Source organism: Rhinolophus hipposideros (assembly GCF_964194185.1).
Source record: "Rhinolophus hipposideros genome assembly, chromosome: 23".
Taxonomy (NCBI): Eukaryota; Metazoa; Chordata; class Mammalia; order Chiroptera; family Rhinolophidae; genus Rhinolophus; species Rhinolophus hipposideros.
Genome location: NC_138069.1, coordinates 10,560,217 through 10,580,356, shown reverse-complemented (window position 1 = coordinate 10,580,356; position 20,140 = coordinate 10,560,217). Strand labels below are relative to the sequence as shown.

The 20,140-nt window shown below is 48.8% G+C and overlaps 1 protein-coding gene across 3 annotated transcripts in view; it reads left to right on the top strand.

Moving 5' to 3' along the window:
- Nucleotides 1-1,443: 1,443 nt before the first annotated feature.
- The window catches only part of FSTL4 (follistatin like 4), a 373,767-nt gene continuing 355,070 nt past the window's right edge, over nt 1,444-20,140 (top strand). Inside the window, exons 1-2 of one of the 3 annotated variants that reach the window (XM_081035343.1) lie at nt 1,444-1,667; nt 8,990-9,125. In XM_081035343.1, coding sequence (XP_080891469.1) covers nt 9,000-9,125 — 126 coding nt within the window. In that variant the 5' untranslated portion in view covers nt 1,444-1,667; nt 8,990-8,999. The remainder of the gene's footprint in view (nt 1,668-8,989; nt 9,126-20,140) is intronic. The other 2 variants (XM_081035342.1, XM_081035341.1) reach the window with 2 other exon arrangements.

Genomic DNA, 20,140 nt, shown 5'->3' with positions numbered 1-20,140 from the left:
ATATGAGAAAGTATCATGTCTGCCAAGGCACTGGGGGCTCTGAGGATGGAGTAGGCTTTATCTTTCTAAGCCCAAGTCATCTTGGCTTCTAGGCTTTATCTTTCTAAGCCCAAGTCATCTAGGTGGGAACTCACAGCAGATTGAGACCTGGAAGTCACCCAGGTCTTCATTTTGCAGATGCGAAGACTGATCTCTCTAGCAGAGATATGACTTGTTCTGGGTTACCAGCTGAGCAGTGATAGAGAAAGGACTGGATCCCAGACCAAAACCTGTGTGAAGGCAGGGACCATGCTGGCCCAGCCACCGCTGTCTCTCGAGCACCTGGTACAGTGCCCGGTGCATAGGAGGGCTCAGTAAGTGTCTGTTAAAGGAAAGAGCACATGTAATATCTCCTCTCCATGTCACCCTGGTAGTCTTCCCCTTCTCCTGAGGTTTAACTAACTTTATCCTCAGAAAAGCCCCTCTGCCCCTCCTCCAGGCCAGGAGTTATCACAGGGGCATGAACAAGACACTGTTCCCCCAAGCCAGGAAGTCACGCGGTGCCCACACAGCCAGAGCAGGAGGCAGTCCCCACGAAAGTCCTGCCCATTGGTCACCACCTGCCTGGCTTGGCTAGGGTCTCCCTCCTGTCATAGATTTGAGTCCAGATTAGGGCTACCGTATGACCACGTGGGGGGCCCAAGTCCTTACAAAGATGTTCCCAGTTTATTCAGGCTCCAGGGCTGATCTCCAGGGTAATTAATACAAGCCAGATGAATGCTTGGTTGGTGTCTCTCGAGGTTGTGGTTGTGGAAGAGGGTCCCAGAGAGGTATGGGAGTCGCAGGCTGGGGGATGAGGTCCTGCTGTGAAAATGCCTGGTTTTGAGAAAGAAGAAGGGACCCTGGTCACAGGTTGGCCAGGCTAGGCAAAGGCCACCTGGGACAGCCCCTGTATGCCCAGGATTTTGTAAGATTCTGCAACTGGGAGAGGGCAGATTCAGAAGAGAGAAATGCAAACTCGGCTTTTCCGCAGGTTGTGGGTTCTCAGCGGGGGGGAGTATCACTTGACTTTGCCTCCAGGGACGACTCTCCGTGCGGTGCACGGCTCCACAAGCTCTGGCCGCTGAAGAAGACCAGCTGTGCTCCTTGAGCGCACAGCCTTGGACAACCGGCCAGGGAAGGAGCCGCGAGAAGAGAGAGGTGAGGAAGGGTGTGTTGGGCGGTGGGAGACGGTGGTAGCCTGCTGGGCTCCCGGTGAGCCGGGGGCGGGAACGTACCCCTCCGCCCCCCGTGGAGCGCGCGATTGCCCTGGAGCGTCCGAGTCCTCGCGCCCCGTGTGCGCGCCCCGGGGCTCCGCGCACCTGCCGCCCGCCCCGCGCGGGGCTGAGCCGCGGGCGGGCGGACCGCGCGCACAGGTGGCGGCGATTGGGCGGGCGGGGCCCGGAGGGTGACGTCACGGGCGCGGGTCCCGGCGGCAGAAATAGGGCAGCCGCGGCGTCCGTCGCACAGCAGCGGGCAGCGGCGGCTCAGAGCTGGACCCGCGACCGCCTCCAGGCGCCCGGCACCCGCCGACAGTCCGGGAGACCGACCGGAGGACGCGGGGCCAGGTCGCGCCACCGCCGCCGCCACGGGGCGCTCCCGCCTGCCCGAGTCCGGCCACCTGGTCTTCTCGGCCCCGGCCGCCTCAGGTACGCGGGTGCGGGAAGGGTGCCAAGCCGCCGCCACCCACGGGTCCGGCGGCGCCCCGCTGGGGTCCCGACGCCGGCGTCCCCGCGTCCCCGCAGGGCCCCGCGCCGGCGCTTGCTTGTTTTCTCAGCCCGCGCCGCGAGAGTCAAGTTTGCCCGCCTGGTGGGCGGCGGGCAAGGACCACAGGCTACCCCCGCCGGGGCCAGGACTCGGGGTAGAGACTGGGAGCCGAGGCGTGGGGCCCCGGGCTGCAGGAGGCACCGGGGTGACCTGGCTGGCACGCCCGCGTCGGGCTCCGAAACCCCGGAGGCGCTGCCCTGGGGCCGGACCCCTCGCGGCGGGGGCCCCTCCGCCGGGACGCGTGCCCTTGGCGCTGGCGTGCGGGGCGGGCGTGCTCACTGCCCCCTCCCTCCAGCTTTGCGGGGAACTCGCGTCTCCTTGCTGCAGCCCGGAGGGCTCGCTGCATCTCGCCTGGCCCCCACTGCGCGCTTCCCCCGCGTCTGGGGCTGAGCGTGGGGCTAGGAAGGAAGGACCCGGGACAGAAGCCGGCACCGGGCGGCCGCAGCTCTCGTTCTGCCCGGCCTGTCGCTGTTCCCGAGACAGCGCCGGTGTTCCCTGCTGGGGGGGTCATTAGGGAGCAGTTTGTTTGCAGGGGGCTTGGTCCTAAGAGAGCTTGTACTGTGGGTGATCTCCGTCTCTCTTTGCGCCAGCAAAGGAAACCTGTTCCAAGTTTCGGGGGGACCTAGGCGACGCAGGCAGAGCGCTCCGCTTTGGGCGCGTGTCGCCTCGAGTTTGGGACGAGAGCGGTGCAAACCTTGGGGGCTCTTCACCTGACACAGAGGCGCCCGGCGCGGTCGCCCGAGGCCTAACACCTGAGGACTTCGGCGCCCCCACCCTTGCCGGGGCCGACACCCACTGCAAGCACTAGGGTTTCTCACAGTGCCCGGAACGTGGGGAGCCTCCGTGCAGCGCGTCCAGCTGCCGGAAGGGCCTGGGGACCGCGGACTGGAGACCTGCTAGGTCTGTGCCATCGCCCAGAGACGTGGTCCTCCAGGAGCTGTCCAGCCCACCTCGCTCCTGATAACTGTCTCCGACATTGATGAATTGCGCGTCCGCAGCGTCCCCTCCGCTCCCCTCTAGGTGTCGCTTCCGCCGAGGTTTCCCGAGAGTGGAAAACAGCGACAGTGGCTTTGGTCTGTTCCCTTCCTAAATTTGTTGCAATCTTGTGCGTTAGGAACTGTACTAGATGGATCCCCGAGGTACAAACATCACCTACATTTTCTGGGCCAAAGAGAAATAGAACTTTAATAGGTGGTGACACAGTAACTGCTCATCAAAATGTTCACCCTGAGGGGAGAAAAAAAGATAGGGAACAAATTTGGACTTTTCTGAAAAGTCCCAAGTTATTTTCCTATCATCAGGCTTAAGAGAAAGCCAGAGATGTCTTTTAACAGTGTCCTCTTGATCCTGGAGTGGCCAGAGACAGGCTCTGAGTCTGGGTAGTGGACAGGTGGAGGGCACCTGGGAAGCAAGTGGTCAGGGGAGTGAGCGATGTGGCTTCTATGTCACTAGAGCCGCAGCAACCCTCATTCTGTAGCTCGGAAGGAAGACGGAAGCTACATAATGCCTCAGAGGGCCCATGATGTCTGCTTTCCACCTTAGTTTCGTGAGAAGACACTACAGCATCACTAGACCATTTCGGTTTAGACACACTCAGCTGAATGCTCATTTCCTCCCATTAGGGGAAAAGACAGCCCCCTCCTGGAAGACTTCAGCCTGAGCCAAAGGTCATGCAAGAGAGTAGTCTTTGATGTAATGTATTAAAATTGCTCATTAAAGTTCCAATGGCTTCTGCTCGCTTTGAATTTTAGGATGACCCTCAGTTTTTGTTTATTCCAAGAAGGTTCTCTTTGCTCTGGAGAGGGGCCAGCCTGTACTGGGCATTGAGAGAACTTCTGTGCCTTTGATTGTGCCCTAGAGGTGGGTGAGGGAGGGTTAGGTTGGATTTTTCTACCTTGACTAGTCACTCACTCAGGATTCTTCTGTTCTTCTAAGGGCCACAGGAATTTTTAAAAAGTGATCTTCGTGTTGTGATCTTTCTTTGGACTTAACACTGTATTCCAGAAACTGACATTGAATACTCAAGATTTCCTAAAACATCTACCTGAATTCCTACTTTGCGTTTTTCGGTATTTCTCTGCAAACTCCACGTTCTTGTGTTGCTTATGTGTGGTCAATGTGTGCTTACTAATTTAATGCAATTAGGTAGTTATCTGACAAGCACATCTTTCCTTACATTTTCTACCTCAATGCACAACATAAGACATGGAACTTCAAGTAAAAATAGAACTACAGTTGAGGGAACATGGTACTTAAGAGGTATAATCTGAAGCTTGAAAGGAAGTTGTGTGTGTGTGTGTGTGTGTGTGTGTGAAACTTCACAATAAACAGGAATGTCATAGATTTACACATTGCACATAGGCATCTAATTTATCAAACGTTGGAACAGTTAACCAAAGATATACAGAATTAATAGGAAATGTAATATAACTTCATTATGGCTTGTTGTAGGGTTACCCTGATATATTTCCATGACTGATTTCCCTGGGTTGGTATTTTAGAGGCTGTCTTCAAAAGTTTGAATCCCTTTCTTTTTTTCTAAAACACTTACAAATCAAACGAGGGTCCTAACCTTCCAGAAGAAATTAATATGTAGCTTCCTGGTTTTGGATTAGGGTTTATGTGGTTTTTCTTTTCCTTTTAACACTGGGCCATCATATAGAAGAGGATTGCAGGATTTTGGCAGTCTCCAGTTTGTTTCTATTTGTTGGCTACTAACATCTCATGTGTAAAATGCACTGCCCCTCAAGTAATATACTTTTCCAGTAAGAAAGGTTGGGAATGCAGGTGCCTCAGGGTCACAAACCTTACCTGTTGTCTTAAAGGCTGGGTAGTGTTGCTCTGTTCTGCTAAATCATGTTCATAATTTCTGATCCTGTCAGTTACAAAGAGAAGCCATTCCCGTGTGGCTAATCCATAATGTCTGATTTGGTAATGTTTGCATATTCTGGGAGAGAGGCTGAGAGGGAGAACCTGTCAACAATCTCCTCCAAAGCTCTCAAGGTCAGAATTCCCACTCTTCCCAAAGAGGGCTGGTTCCCGGAGGAAGAAAGAGAAGTTTGTATGAAACCCACTGCCACTTAAATGTCGGTGCTTCTCTCTGGCCTCTGACCCTGTTCAATAAAGTCAGCTTACATGCCAGCCTGTGTCTTCTGGTGGGACAGATTTGGAATTTACATATCATGTCGACTTCTCCCTAACCATTTGCATTCTTATGTTGTATTTTTTTCAACTTTCTTCAAAACGGAAGTCAGAATTTAGAATGTTATGCCATACAAATTTGTAGTACCTCTGTAATTTTAAATATGAATAAATTATAGCACAGGTATCAGCTTATATTATAAAACCAGAAAATCCTGTGGTTTTCACAAGGATGGGGTAGATTCTAGTGGGGTCCATCCAGCACTAAAAAAATGCAGTATCAGTCTATTTAAACAGAGAATGCAAACATATTCCATACATAAGTTTGTAAAAAGGTAAAAAATGAAACAGTTAGTTGCCTAGGGACCTGGGTTTTAGTTTAGGTCTGCCCATTGATTTTGCTTCACACATTGGGTGAATTCCTCAACCTGCCAGGGGTAGCACCTGGTTCCCCTGAGCATGGGGAAAGCAAGGAAGCAGTGAACTACTTCTCTTGGAAATGAGATGTCTTACAAATCCACTGTTTGGGCTTTGAGTTATTTGAAAGAAAAGGTAGCTCTTCTATGACGACAATCTCGGGTTGATTTATAATCAAGCTTAGGCTCTAGTATGGATGGAATGAAGTTTACACACCTAAATTGATCTCAGAAGGAACTCTAGGTTGCACAAAGACATTAGTGGTGCAACTAATGTCTGGTTGCAGTTAGGGAAAGACATTATTCTCTTCCCATGTCTATACCTGGAGATCCTTGGATTTCCTTCTGTCTGCAGCCCAGTAGGGCTATTTGCATTTGAGGAGTAATTTGTCAACAGATCCAGTTCCCCCAGAGCAACTGTCTTTGCCATCAGTGCTCCCCATGGGCCGAGGGTCATCCTGGCTACCTGGTATTCTGGGCATCTCCTGGTGGTTTTTTTCTTCAACCATATTTCTTCTTGGCCAATAAAGATAGCAGCAGTGGAGGCTGAGGAGAGCATGCCAAGTGGGGTGCAGGACGGGGAGCAGCTTGGCTTTCCTCCTTACTCCGCTCCTCCATCCTTGGCCGGACCCATGAAAGCTGGAGGAGTGCTACGCTTGGAAGCTTTCAGAGGAAAGGGATACGGGGCTCAGGGCCTCCTATTTTGCTCTCCATAGATTTTCCCCATCATGCTAGAAACAGCTGTTCACTGAAATAAGTATTGGAAGGCAGTAGAGAACGGGGCTAAGAGCACAGATGCTGAGTCTACCTGCCTGGCTTGAAGTCCCAGCTCTGCCACTTAATGCCACATGACCTCGGTAGGGTACTTACCTCTCTGTGAACTGTCTCCTCTGACTGGGGGGTGTGTCATCTTTGCTCTCCTTATCGAGCAGAAATGAGGCTTATGAGTTAATACCTGTAAAGCATCTAGAGTAGTGCCTGATGCACAGTAACTGCTATGTAAGTGTTAACCAAAATATTCTCTATGTGGTTATTAGACAGATCATCAAAATTGATTTAGACCCAATAGTAGTTCTTTTTTTTTTTTTAATGTACCAAACGGTCATAAAATGTGAGTTGTGAATTTTTAGGTGATTGCTGCTGTAGGTGTCATGAATTGTCACCATGAATACAGGATGACATCTAAGCTGCATCTATTGTGCAAATGAAGTCTGATCTACTGGTGGCCAGGCTGAGTTAAATTTTACAAAGAAACTGCCGAGGAATATTTCAAGTAGTTGGCCTGCTTAATGTGTCTCCTTGTCTTCAAATAAGATCCTCCAAGACCTCAGCACAAACCAGAGACAATGGCAGGTGCAGCAGGGCTGAGTTCCAGCTTCCTGAAACACTAAACAGCTGGTTTAAGGCCAGAGGTCAGGATACGCCCTCCTACGAGGAGTGATTCGCAGAGTGCCAAAATAACAGTTGAAATGCATGGATTTTATTTTGATGCTATCTACTAATACTAAAACATCAAACATGATTGGTCTTGGATTCCTAGGCAATTTGAAAGCTAGATACTAGATTTCATGGGTTGAATATTTCGTAACTCCAGTAATTGACATCTGGCTGTTAACTTGAGTAAGTTTTGATTATCTTGCTATTTAGAGTTTATTTGGGCTCAAAGGCATGAACGGGGAGAAAAGAAGACCTCCTCTATGTGTGCTCAGCCCAGGAGCATTGTTTGAGAGCGGTTAAGTAGGGAAGAATTAATAAAAGTGGAGTGGGAAGCAATGTCTTTCTAGTTTTAGCTTGAGTTACTATTGCCGGTTTTTAAACAAATTCCAAACATCTCGTATCTGCGTTTTGCAGTCTCTGGAACATGGCTTTGCATTCAGAAGAGAATAATTTATGGAGAGTAGGGAGTTGCCCTGTATTTTTAGAAAAACTGGTTGCAGTTAGGGAAAGACATTATTCTCTTTTCATCTCGAATGTGATGTTTCACTCCTCCCCAGAGCTGTAAGAACCCACACACTCCAGCTAGAGCCCTGGATCTGGAGCGCAGAGTTTGGTGGCTGCTCGGAACGCTCCTGTCATCTCCCAGTAGCAGCCGAAACAACACTGTTCTGGTTTCTTCAAGTGTGGAGCAGGTGCTGATGGGGGCGAGACTGTGACCTTCACATTATATTTACTGGCCACCTGGACTATTTCCCCAGTAGCTCCAGCTTTGCCAACAGATGTCAGAGATGAACGGCTGAAGAAACAGATGTAGGAGTGGGAGCCGATGGACTCTTTAAAACAAGGAGACACCTTTTCTTACGAGACAGTCATAACTGACAGCGTTGCCTTTCATAGGCTGGTGTTATATGACCACAATTTTTAGTCTGACTTCTCCTTCCTGGGGGAATTTCTGTCTCAAGATGGGGACATAAAGCAAATTTGAAGAGACAGCTCTATTTGGGTGTGGAAAGCAGCCAAAGGAAACCTGGAATGTGGTAGGAGTGTAATTGGTGGCCCTGGCCTCAGCACTAGTGATCGTGTGATACCTCTAACCCCTCTTGTTTAGAATCCTGCAAAGCTGTTGGCTTTGGAGTGAGCAGGGTGGACTCCTCAAACAGGCTATAATGTCCCCCAAGCAGCTAATCCTTTTTGACTGGGATGCCTAAGCCAGGTCACAACGGCTGCCGGCCTCCAAGGAGCTCTGTGTTTTCATCTCCCCAGCCATGATCAGGATGCAGTGTGGACCGCAAGCAATTAAGTGCTAAATTGTGTGGTGCTCACAGAAATTAATAACCCCTAAAGTTTCCTTGAGTAAGCGTTGTAAATACTGTACCATGAGTTCTATCTGGCCGTGTTTCTTAGGTAGAGATACTGAGATTAAGGTTGGAATATGCTCACAGTAGAAACCTTAAAAAAAAAAGTACAGTTAATCGGGCAAGTGGACTAGCCTGTGTCCCCTTGGCACAATGCCCAGAACACAATAGGGAGTTGAATATTTATTGGTGCTGATCCTTAGTTTTATCCAGGTAATTCTATGATTAATTTGAATTGTCCATTTCTTGTCTTCTGGGACTTTGGGCAGTTTATCGCATGAGCCTCAGGAAACACCTTAAAAGTTACTGAAATCTCGTTATCCATGGAATGCTTGAATTCTGCAAAAATGACTGGTCTTGAATTGGGCCTTCTAATGCCATTTTAAAGCTCACTCTCTTGTAAACTGAGTCATCGGCTACAAATGGGATGCCACGGGCTTAACATGATTCCTCATCAGCTTTCTGGGGAAACTCAAGGCGGGATCTATGGTGACCTAACAGAAGGGACCCAACTTTCTCACCCTGGTTTGCTCTTGGAGACGTCGTGGTAGGTGGATGGTGTTTCACGTGAATTTCTACAGAGCAGCCAACGTGTTTAGAGCTCTTACTCAGTGCCTGACACTGAGTCCTTCCATCACCACAGCAAGCCCATGAGATATGTATTATTGACCCCATTTTAGAGGTGAGTAAACTAGGCTCAGAAGTATCTTCTCCACAGTAGAACAGAAGGCTTGGTGCCAGGATTTAAATTCAGGTTTACCTGATTCTTGAATACAGGTAGTAATAACTAACTACCCCGTGGCTTGCTTACACGTTGCAATGCTTAATTCTGAGCCCTTGTCATTTTCTCAACAGACGCAACAAAATGAAACCAGGACACGTTTGGCTGCATCTTGCACTGCTCGGGGCCTCCCTGCCAGCTGTGCTGGGGTGGACGGACCCAGGAACAAGCAGAGGCCTGAACGGGGCTGTGGCGGAGTCGCGGGCAGAGGTATAGTCACGGAACAGCTGACATGACATTTTAAACTGATTGCTTTTCAATGTTCCAGTATCTGATTTCCCCTCCACCTTTACTTTATATCAATGAGATTGCAGTGTGAATTTAAATTGTTCCCCCTTGTTGGTAGGGGACAGAAGGAAGCAACATGTGTTGATGTGGACGGGAGATTTATATCATTGCGGTAAGTAATGGTCTAAATCTCTCCAAGGCTGGAAACGCATTCCAAAACCCAGCTGTAGTTGCAGGGTTTATCTTCCGCAAAGACCCTCAAGAGAACGGCCTTTCTGTATATTTAATGAAACTTGGAAAACGCAGACTCATTGGTGGAGCACACCCCTGTGAATTAATGAACTCTTTTAATTACAGAATATGTTTTAAAAGCAATGAACTCCTTTTTGGGTCTCTAGATAAGAAGAAGCAGGCTGAGAAAGAGCTGGCAAGTAGAGGTCCTAAGGGAGACTGCCTTAATGAACAGATAAGAATGATTAATGGCATGTTAGGTATATATAAATGCTTCTAAAATGCTTGGAAAACTTGTTCTCAAATACCTCCCTGGAGAGTCTCGGTATACTGCTAATTGCTTAGTGAACTTGGTCTTAAGGACTGAAGTGGCTCCCTAAGCTGGGCCTCGCCCTGCTCAGGTAGTAGGCCTCATGAATTTAGGGCTCACCGGGGACAGTTTTCCTGCAGAAAAGCTTTTGTATGTGCTGAGCCTTAAGAAATGACTACACACTTGCATTAAAACTACCTGGAATTTTCTTTATGATGCAGTGAGTACTGTGTCATATCTAAGAGCTTCTCAGGGTGTTTTAACTTCCATTATCTTTCTCGTTACATACCCTTGTTCTTTTTTCCCCCTCTGTGCGTGTTTCCTGTCCTGTGGAATGAGAGAGAAAAATTACCTCAGAAAGTCAACATTACCAGAGAGTGAACGACGGTACATAGTGTATGGCAGGATTAATGCATTATTTGATCAAAAGACACGATTTCTCTTTCATTATTACTTAATTGTAATGCAATCCCAAACCTATGAGCCTTAATCTTCGGGGAGCTTCTGAAGTAATTTACCACACACCTTTCCCGCTGAAGTTAGCGTGGCTTCCTTTTGTGGTGAGCGGATGATTAAATAGAAACACTATCTCTCCCATCTAAATCCATGAAGGACGCAACTTAATGCTCTTTTGAGAAAGTCTGGAGGCTGATTTGCCAGCAAGCACGGCATGTTCCCTATGGGAACGGCTTACTCATTCTCACATCCATAGAGAGAGAAAATGATCGCCTAAATCCTACAAATATATCGTGAAATATTTAATAGCAGAGCAAACAGACACACACACAGGTATGCTTACTTAGACTTTTACCATTGAGGCTCATTGGCCCACTGTTTCAAATCACGTCCTTCAGTTAGGAGTCCAGCCAGTTAACGTGGGATTTAGTCGGAGGTAAATTGAAAGTATATTAATATCAACCCAGGATCTCTTTATCTTAGCTGTTAGCACCCTAACATTTTGTGTACCAACAAGAAAGAGCAGATGCTGTTCGTTCTGAGGAAGGGAGGCTTTTTGTTGGGGGCTGTGGCTTCCTTCCTCCTCACCCTCATTAGCATAGGAGAGCCCAGGAGAGGCCACGGCTCCCAGGTCCAGGCATTCCAGAAAAGGAAGTGATGCGTCTGCAGACTCCCAGATGTAGGAACTACGGCCTGATTGATACATTTTTTTGTTTGTTTGTTTTTTTTGCTATAGGTCGAGTGTTTGCAAAGTGTTATACCTTCTACTCATTGAATGATAGGAATGATTAAATGCGATGGTGATAATGGGAAGGGCCCAGGATGGCCTCGGCAAACATTTCGCTAGAGAGACAGAACATTTATGTGTAACTGATTGGTTTGCTGACCTTGATCACACTTCATGCATGACCCCTATGCCCTTAGTCACTAGGGTCCTCTTTCCACGTGCCTGAATCATCCCTTCCTCTGAGGCTCAGCTCTGGTTCTTACCTTTTATCTAGAACCATCTTTGACTACTCTTGGTCACATTTGATCCCTTTCTAGACTCCTAGTCTTTCCTACCTTTTTTTATTTTTCTTACTCTTACATTTTTATTTTAGCACATGGATGATGCTGACCTTATTCGTCTTTCTTTTCCTCACAGCGTCAAATACTTTTAACAGCAAAATAGAAGCTCTGTGTTTTTGAGCCGATTGATATTTTTTCAATATTTGGTTGTCGTTGTGAAGTCACTGCTGCTTGCCAAATTCAGACTGGACCACCACGTATTTAAGTGTGTGACACATCTCGCTGCCCACAGGGTTCATTTCCAGTAGAGACATGAGTGGACAACCTAGAGAAGCAGTAGGATAAGATGCAGCCAGGCTTGTATCTTATCCACATCCAAGATAGCCCTTTGGTGTCATAGGTTCTTGGTAGTTTCTTCTTTGAATTGTAGCTGTTAATATATCTATAATTCACTGCCCAAACCATATGAAACTCCTCTAGCAGTTTCCTCGGACAGTCTTATTTTCTGGAAGAATCAAAACCAACAGACTTTCCTGAGACTCAATAAATACATCAGAAACACTTTTCAGGAACTAAACAGCAAAACATTTCTCTGTGTGTTTTCTTTCTGATAGTAGTACTTTACAAAACATTCATTCACTTAAGATTTTTAAAATGCTTGGAAAGCGTTCATAAGATTTGATTTGCCTTTAAAGTTATTATACCAGTTACTTGAATGACCGAAGGGTAAATAAGGATTAAATGACCAATGCATGTGTGTCCGTACATTTTTAAAGCAATTACAGCAAATGTGAATTTTGTTAAATTATTGTTTTATGAACAAAGACTGCAGTTGAAATGGCTTCAAGGAGCTTGCCATTTTACAAACACAGATAAAAAGAAATGTAGCTGGGTGGAGTGCCTCTTTAATAAGAGCTGAGTGGTAGAACATGGAATAGAATACTAATGCAATTCTGAATTCGGAGGAAACAATTCTGAGAGATACAATTTATCGAAATTCTGCAATAATTGTATTTGCCCCCTTCCCCTTATGTTCTGGCTAATATAGATACAGTAATAAAATCAGTATTGGTAGAATTTTATATTTGGGGGGACCAGGAAAGTGAGAAGTGATGTAGTAGCCCCCCCAGAGACCTGCCCCCTTTTGAGGGGCAGGCTTTTGTAGGAGGTACCCCCCTGCCTTTGGGCCCTGAATGCTGTGTTCCTGCCACTCACTGGGCTCTAGGATTCGATGGTGGCCATTTCACAGCCTTATGCAGGCTTCGGGGATCTTACTGAACTTTTTCTGAATTGCTCCTGCCCTTAGTTTCTAGTCATGCTCTAAATAATTGCACACGGTAATATTGAGTCCTTGAAAGTTGGCTTCATATGCCTCGGCTCACAGCCCAGAGCTGTGCTTTGAGGTCAGACACCATATGTTGTCTTAGGAAAGTCTTCAAGGAAAAGATACGTTAGGTGGTATCTGTAATAAGGACGACTTCCCTGCTCCCTAACCCCAGGGGTCAGCTGAAGAAAGCGTGATCCTCCTCTGCTGACTGGCCTTTGCTCTTTCTGCAAGTGCTGGCCCCAAACACGGACGGAGGCCTGAGGTCCTTGTGAGGCGGCTTCGCATTGCAGACACCTAATTAAAAGGTGAATTTAATCAGCCTGGGCTTAGAGTCCTTTTCATCTATAGTCAAGCACGCAGGTGGCCAGATAAACTTAGGTCTCTGAACCCAAGCTTCCTCCCTGGCTTGTCTGCAGGTGGTTTAAATCCTGAAGGTCAGCCACACCCTCTGTTCTCACGCATCACCACCTCCATGCCACCCATGCTGGCAACATGCCCCAGGCTCTGCCCCCACGGCCCAGCCAGGCTGTGTCGGGAACCACAGCTGCCAGGCTGGTGTTCTGTTTGGGGCTCTTGTGCTGATTTTCATCCCTGGACAAAGGAAGTTGCTGTCTTTTTTCTTCGTGTTGGATGTTTCTCCTATCTTGCTGCTCCCAGCAAGCCCGGTGGTCTGTACTAGTCAGCACACCACATGCACCTTTCGTATTTTGAGATCATAGTTGACCGAGTTTTAATCGTCTCTGAGAAGTTCTGTGACCCAGGAAAATGAGTGTTTATGAGTTCACAGAAAACCATTATTTTTTTTCCTCTTAATTTAGCATTAACTCATCTAACCACTTTATTTATGCCTCTGCTGCTAAATAATCTATGCTTCTCTAGGAAACCGTCCACCCTTGTAATCGGGACATCAGGCCATGCGTTGTAAATGGGGCTCTGATTTTCCATTTTTCGGGGAGTTGGCTGCGTTAGATCTGCCAGGCTCCAATCATCTGCCTGATTTATTCTCCATGGCTTGTGGATTACCTCTCTTGCTTCCCATCTAGAGAGAGGTAAGTGTGTGCTGGTGTCTGACAGACTCTAACAGGCCTCCTCAGTGGGCGCCACTTTTCTGTCCTGCCGAGCCAGGGCCATTGTCCTTCTGCCTCCACTGCTGTGCTTTCTGCTGTCAGGCGCTTGGCCATGTCTTGTCTCCAGCCACCTGGGAGGTAGAGGGCACTGGTTCTAAAAATGAAGGGCGTCTGAGGTGGGCCCTATACTCTGAGCAGGCAGCGCCTGAGTAAATCGCAGTGGGACTCAGGCCTGCTGGTATTGGGTGCAGGACATATACCCAGTGGTTGAGAAGCTGTCTGTCCTTCAGCCGGACCTCCCTCTCTACCGGCAGCCACACACACATTTCCATTTTGGCCTTATGTGGTCCCTGGAGTCAGGAAGGCACGGTCCAAGAGAAACACAGTGTCTTTCTTCACGAGATCCAGGTTCCAAGAGGGTTTTGAAAAAGTAAAACCTGAGTCTTCTCAATTAACACTTCATCTTTGTGGGGCCGACTGACCCTAGACGCCGACAGTTCCTAGCCCCATGATGTGCTCAGATATTTCTAGGACTACAGTGAGGTTCAGAAAATAAAATTAACTTTATTTCAGTGTAATTTAAAAAAATCTGTGTCTCTGACAGCACTTCTGGGCTTAGTAGGGATGCAGGGACACAGAATTCAGCCGCAAAAGGACCCCTGCAGGGTGGGGAGCAGAAGAGAACTTTGGCGGGATTGGAGGGAGGGGCAATAGTGGCTTACCTGGTGTTTCTTCCTCTTCTCCAAGGGACGGTGTCATACAATCGCATTTTGGAAGAAGTAGTCCCTGAGGGAAGGCTGGGTGTTCTGAGGTCAGACAGGAATGGAAAGCTGAGGGGGTGTATGTGTGTGTTGTGGGGGGGAGCAAGGGGAGGAGTGGGAAGGTGGAGGAAGAGAGCTTTGAGTGTGGTTGTTGGGTCAGTGAGTGACTAGAACTGCCTGGCTCTGGCAGTTGAGCTGGGGGTGACATAGGGCATTTGTCAAATGCTTAGTGATCCACCTGTGTTTTGTGGGTTGGCCTTTTCTCTGCAGTCCAGAGTAACGCCTCTTAGTTATCCACTCCCGAGACTTGAAAGGTGACCCAGTGGGGGAGAACCAAGCAGAGACCCGTAAGCTCTGTAGGAACCTTCTAACTCTAAGTGAGGTCTGCCATAGCAGCTTATTTCAGGCTGAGACCACAGGATTCTCATTTAGACTCCGCACTGCCGGCTGAGGCTGGCCCAAACGAGGTCTATGGGTTTGAGCCAGTCATTCCCTTCTCTTCTCTGGGCCTCAGTTTCCTCATGTGGAAAGTGAGAGGGTAGTCAAAGTGCTGACTCAGGTTCCCTTCAGGTTGTCTCACATCTCAACTCTATCACTGCTGACTGGGCCCCTTTAAAACGTGTGAAGCATGCCCAAAGTGTTATTTCAAGTACAGTTTTACCTGTCTTCCTTTTTCCCGTGTGGCCAAGCAACAGGTGCGCAGTCTGAAGGCTTGGCTTACCTTTGTCTAAAGTCACGTTGCATGTTCTCCTTTGGGAAGGGGTGGCAGTTGAGGAATTCTTCATCACTTAACTTGGGGCTGGAACCACGTGGGTCTGTTTGACCAGAAATCCTCTCCCGTCCCTCAGCATAGACCTGGATTCGGAAAGGTTCTCCTGCTGTACGTAATGATGCCACAAACTCCAGCAGCCTGCTGGTGTCTGAGAGAGGAGGTGGAAGTCCTGGGCATACAACCTGGAAAGGAACTAGATTCTCTTCACTTTCTAACGAGGACAGCGTATCTGCTGTGTGCTGGGAACTGTGCTCAGAGAAGTATTTCCTAGAGTGTTTCAAGAGTCAGCAGAAATAGTCGGTGGCTCCAGGGAGAGTGGCTGCCAACTGTCCCTGCAAAGGGAGGAAGGGATTGAGGGCGATGGGAATAGACGTTATCTTGGGAGATGTTATTAAATAGGTGTAAGACTCCTGATGACTCTTCTTGACACTCATCTTAGGACAATTGGATTAAAAGCTTGTTTAAGCTGTTCTGTCATTTGAAGCTTGCTCTCTAAATAAAGGAACAGAACTCTTTTCTCATTTATTTCTCCTTCTAGCTTTGCATTTAAAACATGCTCACAAAACTTCCTGTGTGGTAAAGACCTCAGGTTTCTGTGGTTTTGCTGATGCCGCAGGAAAATAGACTTTCCTGTGGGCACATTGGGAGATGTCAAAGGGAGAGGCCTGCCAGGCGATGCTCTAATTGGAGTGCTTCTAAAAAATGCCCCACTGTTCCTGCTCTTCCTCCTCCGTTCTCTTCTGTTTGGTTGTTCCATATGCCGTTGTTTTCACTTTAGCATTTGGCTGTGAAGAATGGGATTCTCTGCCTCATGCTTGGGGGTTCATCCCTGGCAGTATAGCTGAGGAGTATGTCTTTGTGTGCCAAAGCAGAACTTCTTCCTTGGCGGTCTCAGGATGCCGTGTACCTGCCTCGTGTGGGTCTCTGGGCCAATAGGGACACCTGGCGGTCTTAAATCTTAGTTATCAACAGGTATCTACGGAGCACCCAGCTGTGTGCTTGGCCCTGTCCCAGGGCCAAATGGTTGAAGAGAAATAGGAGTTATGATTCCATTCTTGAGGCTTGAAGTCCAGTGTGACGCGGGGGTGGCATGGGGGGGGGGGCGTGAGGCAACTGGCTGTCGCTGAACGGAGTTTGAGTCCACAGAAGGAATTCAGCACCGCTGTCAACTGGTAATCTTTTCTAACCTGTTACAGTGATTAAGTCCTCAACTTTAGCCTAAAGGAAATGTGGTATATTTATTGAGTAATAAAGGAGGAAGCAGCCTCTACCTTCTCTGGTCCCATTCTTCTCCTCCTGGTCCCCAAGCGGGATGTTTGTCCTGACAGTCCAGACATTCTCCTTCCCAGAGGGGATGTGGCTGGTGGCAGACCCGGTGTCACAAGTTTGTTCTGGCTCATGACTCAGCGGCTCTGGAGCCCTCAGAGGGTGGGTTGGGGGCTGGAAGAAGCTGGAGTGTCAGTGTCACCAGCATAGGCTGGACAGAGTTCTGACTGCTGCTGCCCCATGGTGCCCAGGGCTCGATTTCAACCAGAGCACCTGCCTCCCTTCCAGAACTTGTCCATCAGAGCAGGGCCTGTGCCCTTCTAGGCCCTCTCCTATGGTGGTCCTGCCTGATATGGCCCTCGCCTTATTGGCTCAGTGCCTACTATGTCCTACTCGGAGAGGCCTCGGGTTGGTGGTGGGGAGGGGATGGCTGCTCATTATTGTTCTGTCTCATCTTGCTTAGGGCGCTGCAGCATGTGACATTACCACCCCAGGCCCCACTCTGTCATACTGGACGTCTTAGCTCTTGCTTTAGAGCCCCATCTTGAGTTAGGTGTCCACCCTCGTCCAATGGGTTTGGTAATTTTTCGGAAAGAAAACACTTCTATGGCCATGCTGACTAGAACAAAATTATCTGTGATTCATGATACATTCTAGATGAAAATGTATCATAAAATTTAAACCTAGAATCCTTTGAAACAACTGTGGTTGTGATACAAGAAAAGATGGTCAATCGGTGCCTTGTGCAGGAAGTTCCTGCTCGTGGGCTGATGTCTCCCCATGGGATCATGAAGAAGGAGAAAGAATAGTCACAAACGAAGCTTTAAGAATCACCGATACCCTCACACATGGTGAGCAATGAGTACAGCACAAGACCCATCCAGGGAGCGGTGTGGGCCAAGCCGAGGGTGGTGAGAGAGCTTAGAACGGAGAGGCGCTGGGTGGGAGGTGGGATTGGGGAGGGCTTCTGGAAGGTGCAGGGCCTTGGGGAAGATGGCTGAGATCTGGGTGGCCACAGTACTTAAGAATTTAAGGAAAAATCCCCCAAAGATAGGTGTGGGCTGGAATAGGAGCATATCTGATGGGAAGGCAGAAGAGAAGAGACTGGTGGGGTGGCTTTCCAGGCCCCCTGGCAAGTAAGTTAGGTGGGACCCTTTGGTGGCCAGGGTATCTTGTGGAGCCCACTGCAAGCTGCCTGGTGGGCTCAGGGCATTGGGTCATCAGGCAGCCTGCCCTTCCTCTCCCTTCTTCCCACCCGCACCGTCTCCCACCTCCATTTCTCTCTCCCTTGGAGACTGGCCCTTCCACAAAACGAGAAATCCCATCTCGTGGTCGTCCCCGTGTAACGTCAGCCCTGTGGCCCTGCCATCACACGAACCTACAGCTCCGGGGCCCTGGACTGCTCAGACGAGATCTGCAATCTGAGAGCTTGATTGGAGAAGTGTCTGCCCTGGTCCATACACAGGTGACAGGTCCCCATATGTGAGGCAACATTCAGCTCTGAGCAAAGGGTGTGGGTGCAGGCCGGGCGGCGCTAGTGAAGGAGTGGGAGAGCAGGCTCGTGTGCGTAGGGGGCTACAGAGACCTAGGAGCCAGCCTCCACCCTCTGAGAAAGCAGACCGAGCAATGTGAGCAGAGTTTTTTCAGAAGTGTGAGCATTTTATGGAGTTAAGCTTTCTGATCTTTAGAGCTGGAATCGGGGTAGGAGGGCCTGCCTATGTGGTCTTAACTCTTTGCCTGCCCACCTTCCTCTCCCTGTCTTACTGATGTCCTCCCCACCCCAACCTGGTCCTTCTGCAGCTGGGAGGCTTGGAAGCCCAGCTTATCCCTCCTTGGGTTTTCCCAGAATTCAGGCTGTAAAGTGCTGCTGACCTCTAGGGCCTGACTCACATCTCACAGGCCACCAGCATGACCCTCCCTCCCTCCTGGTGCCAGTGTTCCCGACACCCAGGGCTTGTGTCCACACCCTGCCCACCAAACAAAGGGGAGCAGGCTTTGGTGCTTGGACGTGGCCCTGTGACTCCAGCGTCATGTATCTTGTGGCTGCAGGGAGCTCCTTAGTGCAGCTGCTTTGAGCTTTAGCTGGAATTGTTCTTGGGAAGGAAGAAAGGGCTGCATGGGAGGTAAGTCATGACTTTACCAGCTGTCTCTTCTTAGAGGGTCTGCCACCCAGTGGAATGCAGTGCGCAACATCACGCTTGAGCTGTTGTGGGATAATTAGGCCGGTCATCATGGAAGACAAGACCTGACGGATGTTCCCCCCGTTCTGGGGCTGAGTGCTGCTCCCAGCCAGGTGCAAAGTCTTGTTGCATTAGGAACTTGGTTTTTGCTCCTATGTCTATTTGTGTGTAACCAAGAGTTAGGGAGTGTTAGAGAACCCAGGATACCTGGAGGGTGGGGTATCAGGGGAGGGTGGCCCCTGGAGCTCAGGGCTGTGAGTGTGAATGACTCTTCTCACCCTTCCCCGACAGGAACAAGGAGAAGATTCCCGATAGGAGTTCTGATTATTGATATGGAATGAATTCCATAGCTATCAATGATGTAACATTAATAAGCAGCTACCATTTTGTCAAAGCTTTAAGTGGATTCCTTCTTTGATTTCTTAAACTGATTCTACGAGGTACTATTAACTTGTTGATTTTACATCTGTGGGAACTGAGGCTTCAAGATGGTAGGTGAGCTGTTTGAGGTCTCCCATATATTAGGTGGAGCTGGGGCTTGCACCCGGCATTCGGACCTTCCTGCTTGTGCTCCTAACACCACACTGCCCTTTTTAACTGTCCTCCCTCATGTTTTTGACACTAAGAAAAGGATATTTGATGACATTGAGCTTTGAAGACTAAAGCAGACCCAATGGCATTAGATAAGGTCTCCCCACCTCTCAGGGCAGCTTTGGCCTTCCCTGTGGGGAGTGGCAGAGCACACAGCTGAAGAGTGACATTGAGTGTTCTTTGCAAACCCTTCACTCCACTCTCACAACAATCTCAGAGGCACTGCCCTGAATCCTAGCTTACAGCTGAGCAAATGGAAGTTTGTGGGGCTTCCCCCACTAACGAGCAGGGGCAGGGCAGGGACTCTTAGATGGGCTAGCTACTAAGTGAATAGCAATTCAGCTATGCTGACTGTTGGGTACCTTTCTTCCTCTTTGACTCTGTTATAAAAGAAAATGGAAAAAGAGCCTTATTGTGCCTTAAAGGCTTTTTAATTATATATAACTCACTTAATTTAAACTACTTAAAGTTCCATTTTTAATATAAGTTTTATGGTGGTACAATGAAAATGCCTTCTAATTAAAGTGTGTTTGGGGATTTACTCCCTGTACAAAAGCTGATGCCCGTGGGAGTCCAGACCAGTTGTTTATTCAGAAAACAATCAGAAATCACCAAGTACTGGGTGGAAAGCATGGTTGTGAGGGCTCATGGGAGTGAGAGCTGTCAGAGGTTCCTCCAGGGGGCTGTGAGATTGAACAAGGCGGGTGTGGAAAGGGTTCAGCAAACGGAAGCTGCCTTTGTGATGCCCACTGCCATTTCTGGGGCCACACCTGCTTCCACTGCCAGTTCTCACTGCTAGTGCCACAACTATGGAGGAGGGCGATAATGATGAAGCGGGAAGCTTATTGGGCAGAAAGGTCAAAGTCATGCTCCAAGGGGACAGGTCTCTACTCAAGTAACAGCATCCTGGAGGGGCCCTCCCTGAGCACCTCATCTAAAGTAGGAAACACTTCCCCTGTCATTCTGTCCCCCTTCCTAGTTTTAATGTTGACCCCGTCTTACTATGCACGGTCTATAAATTGAATTTG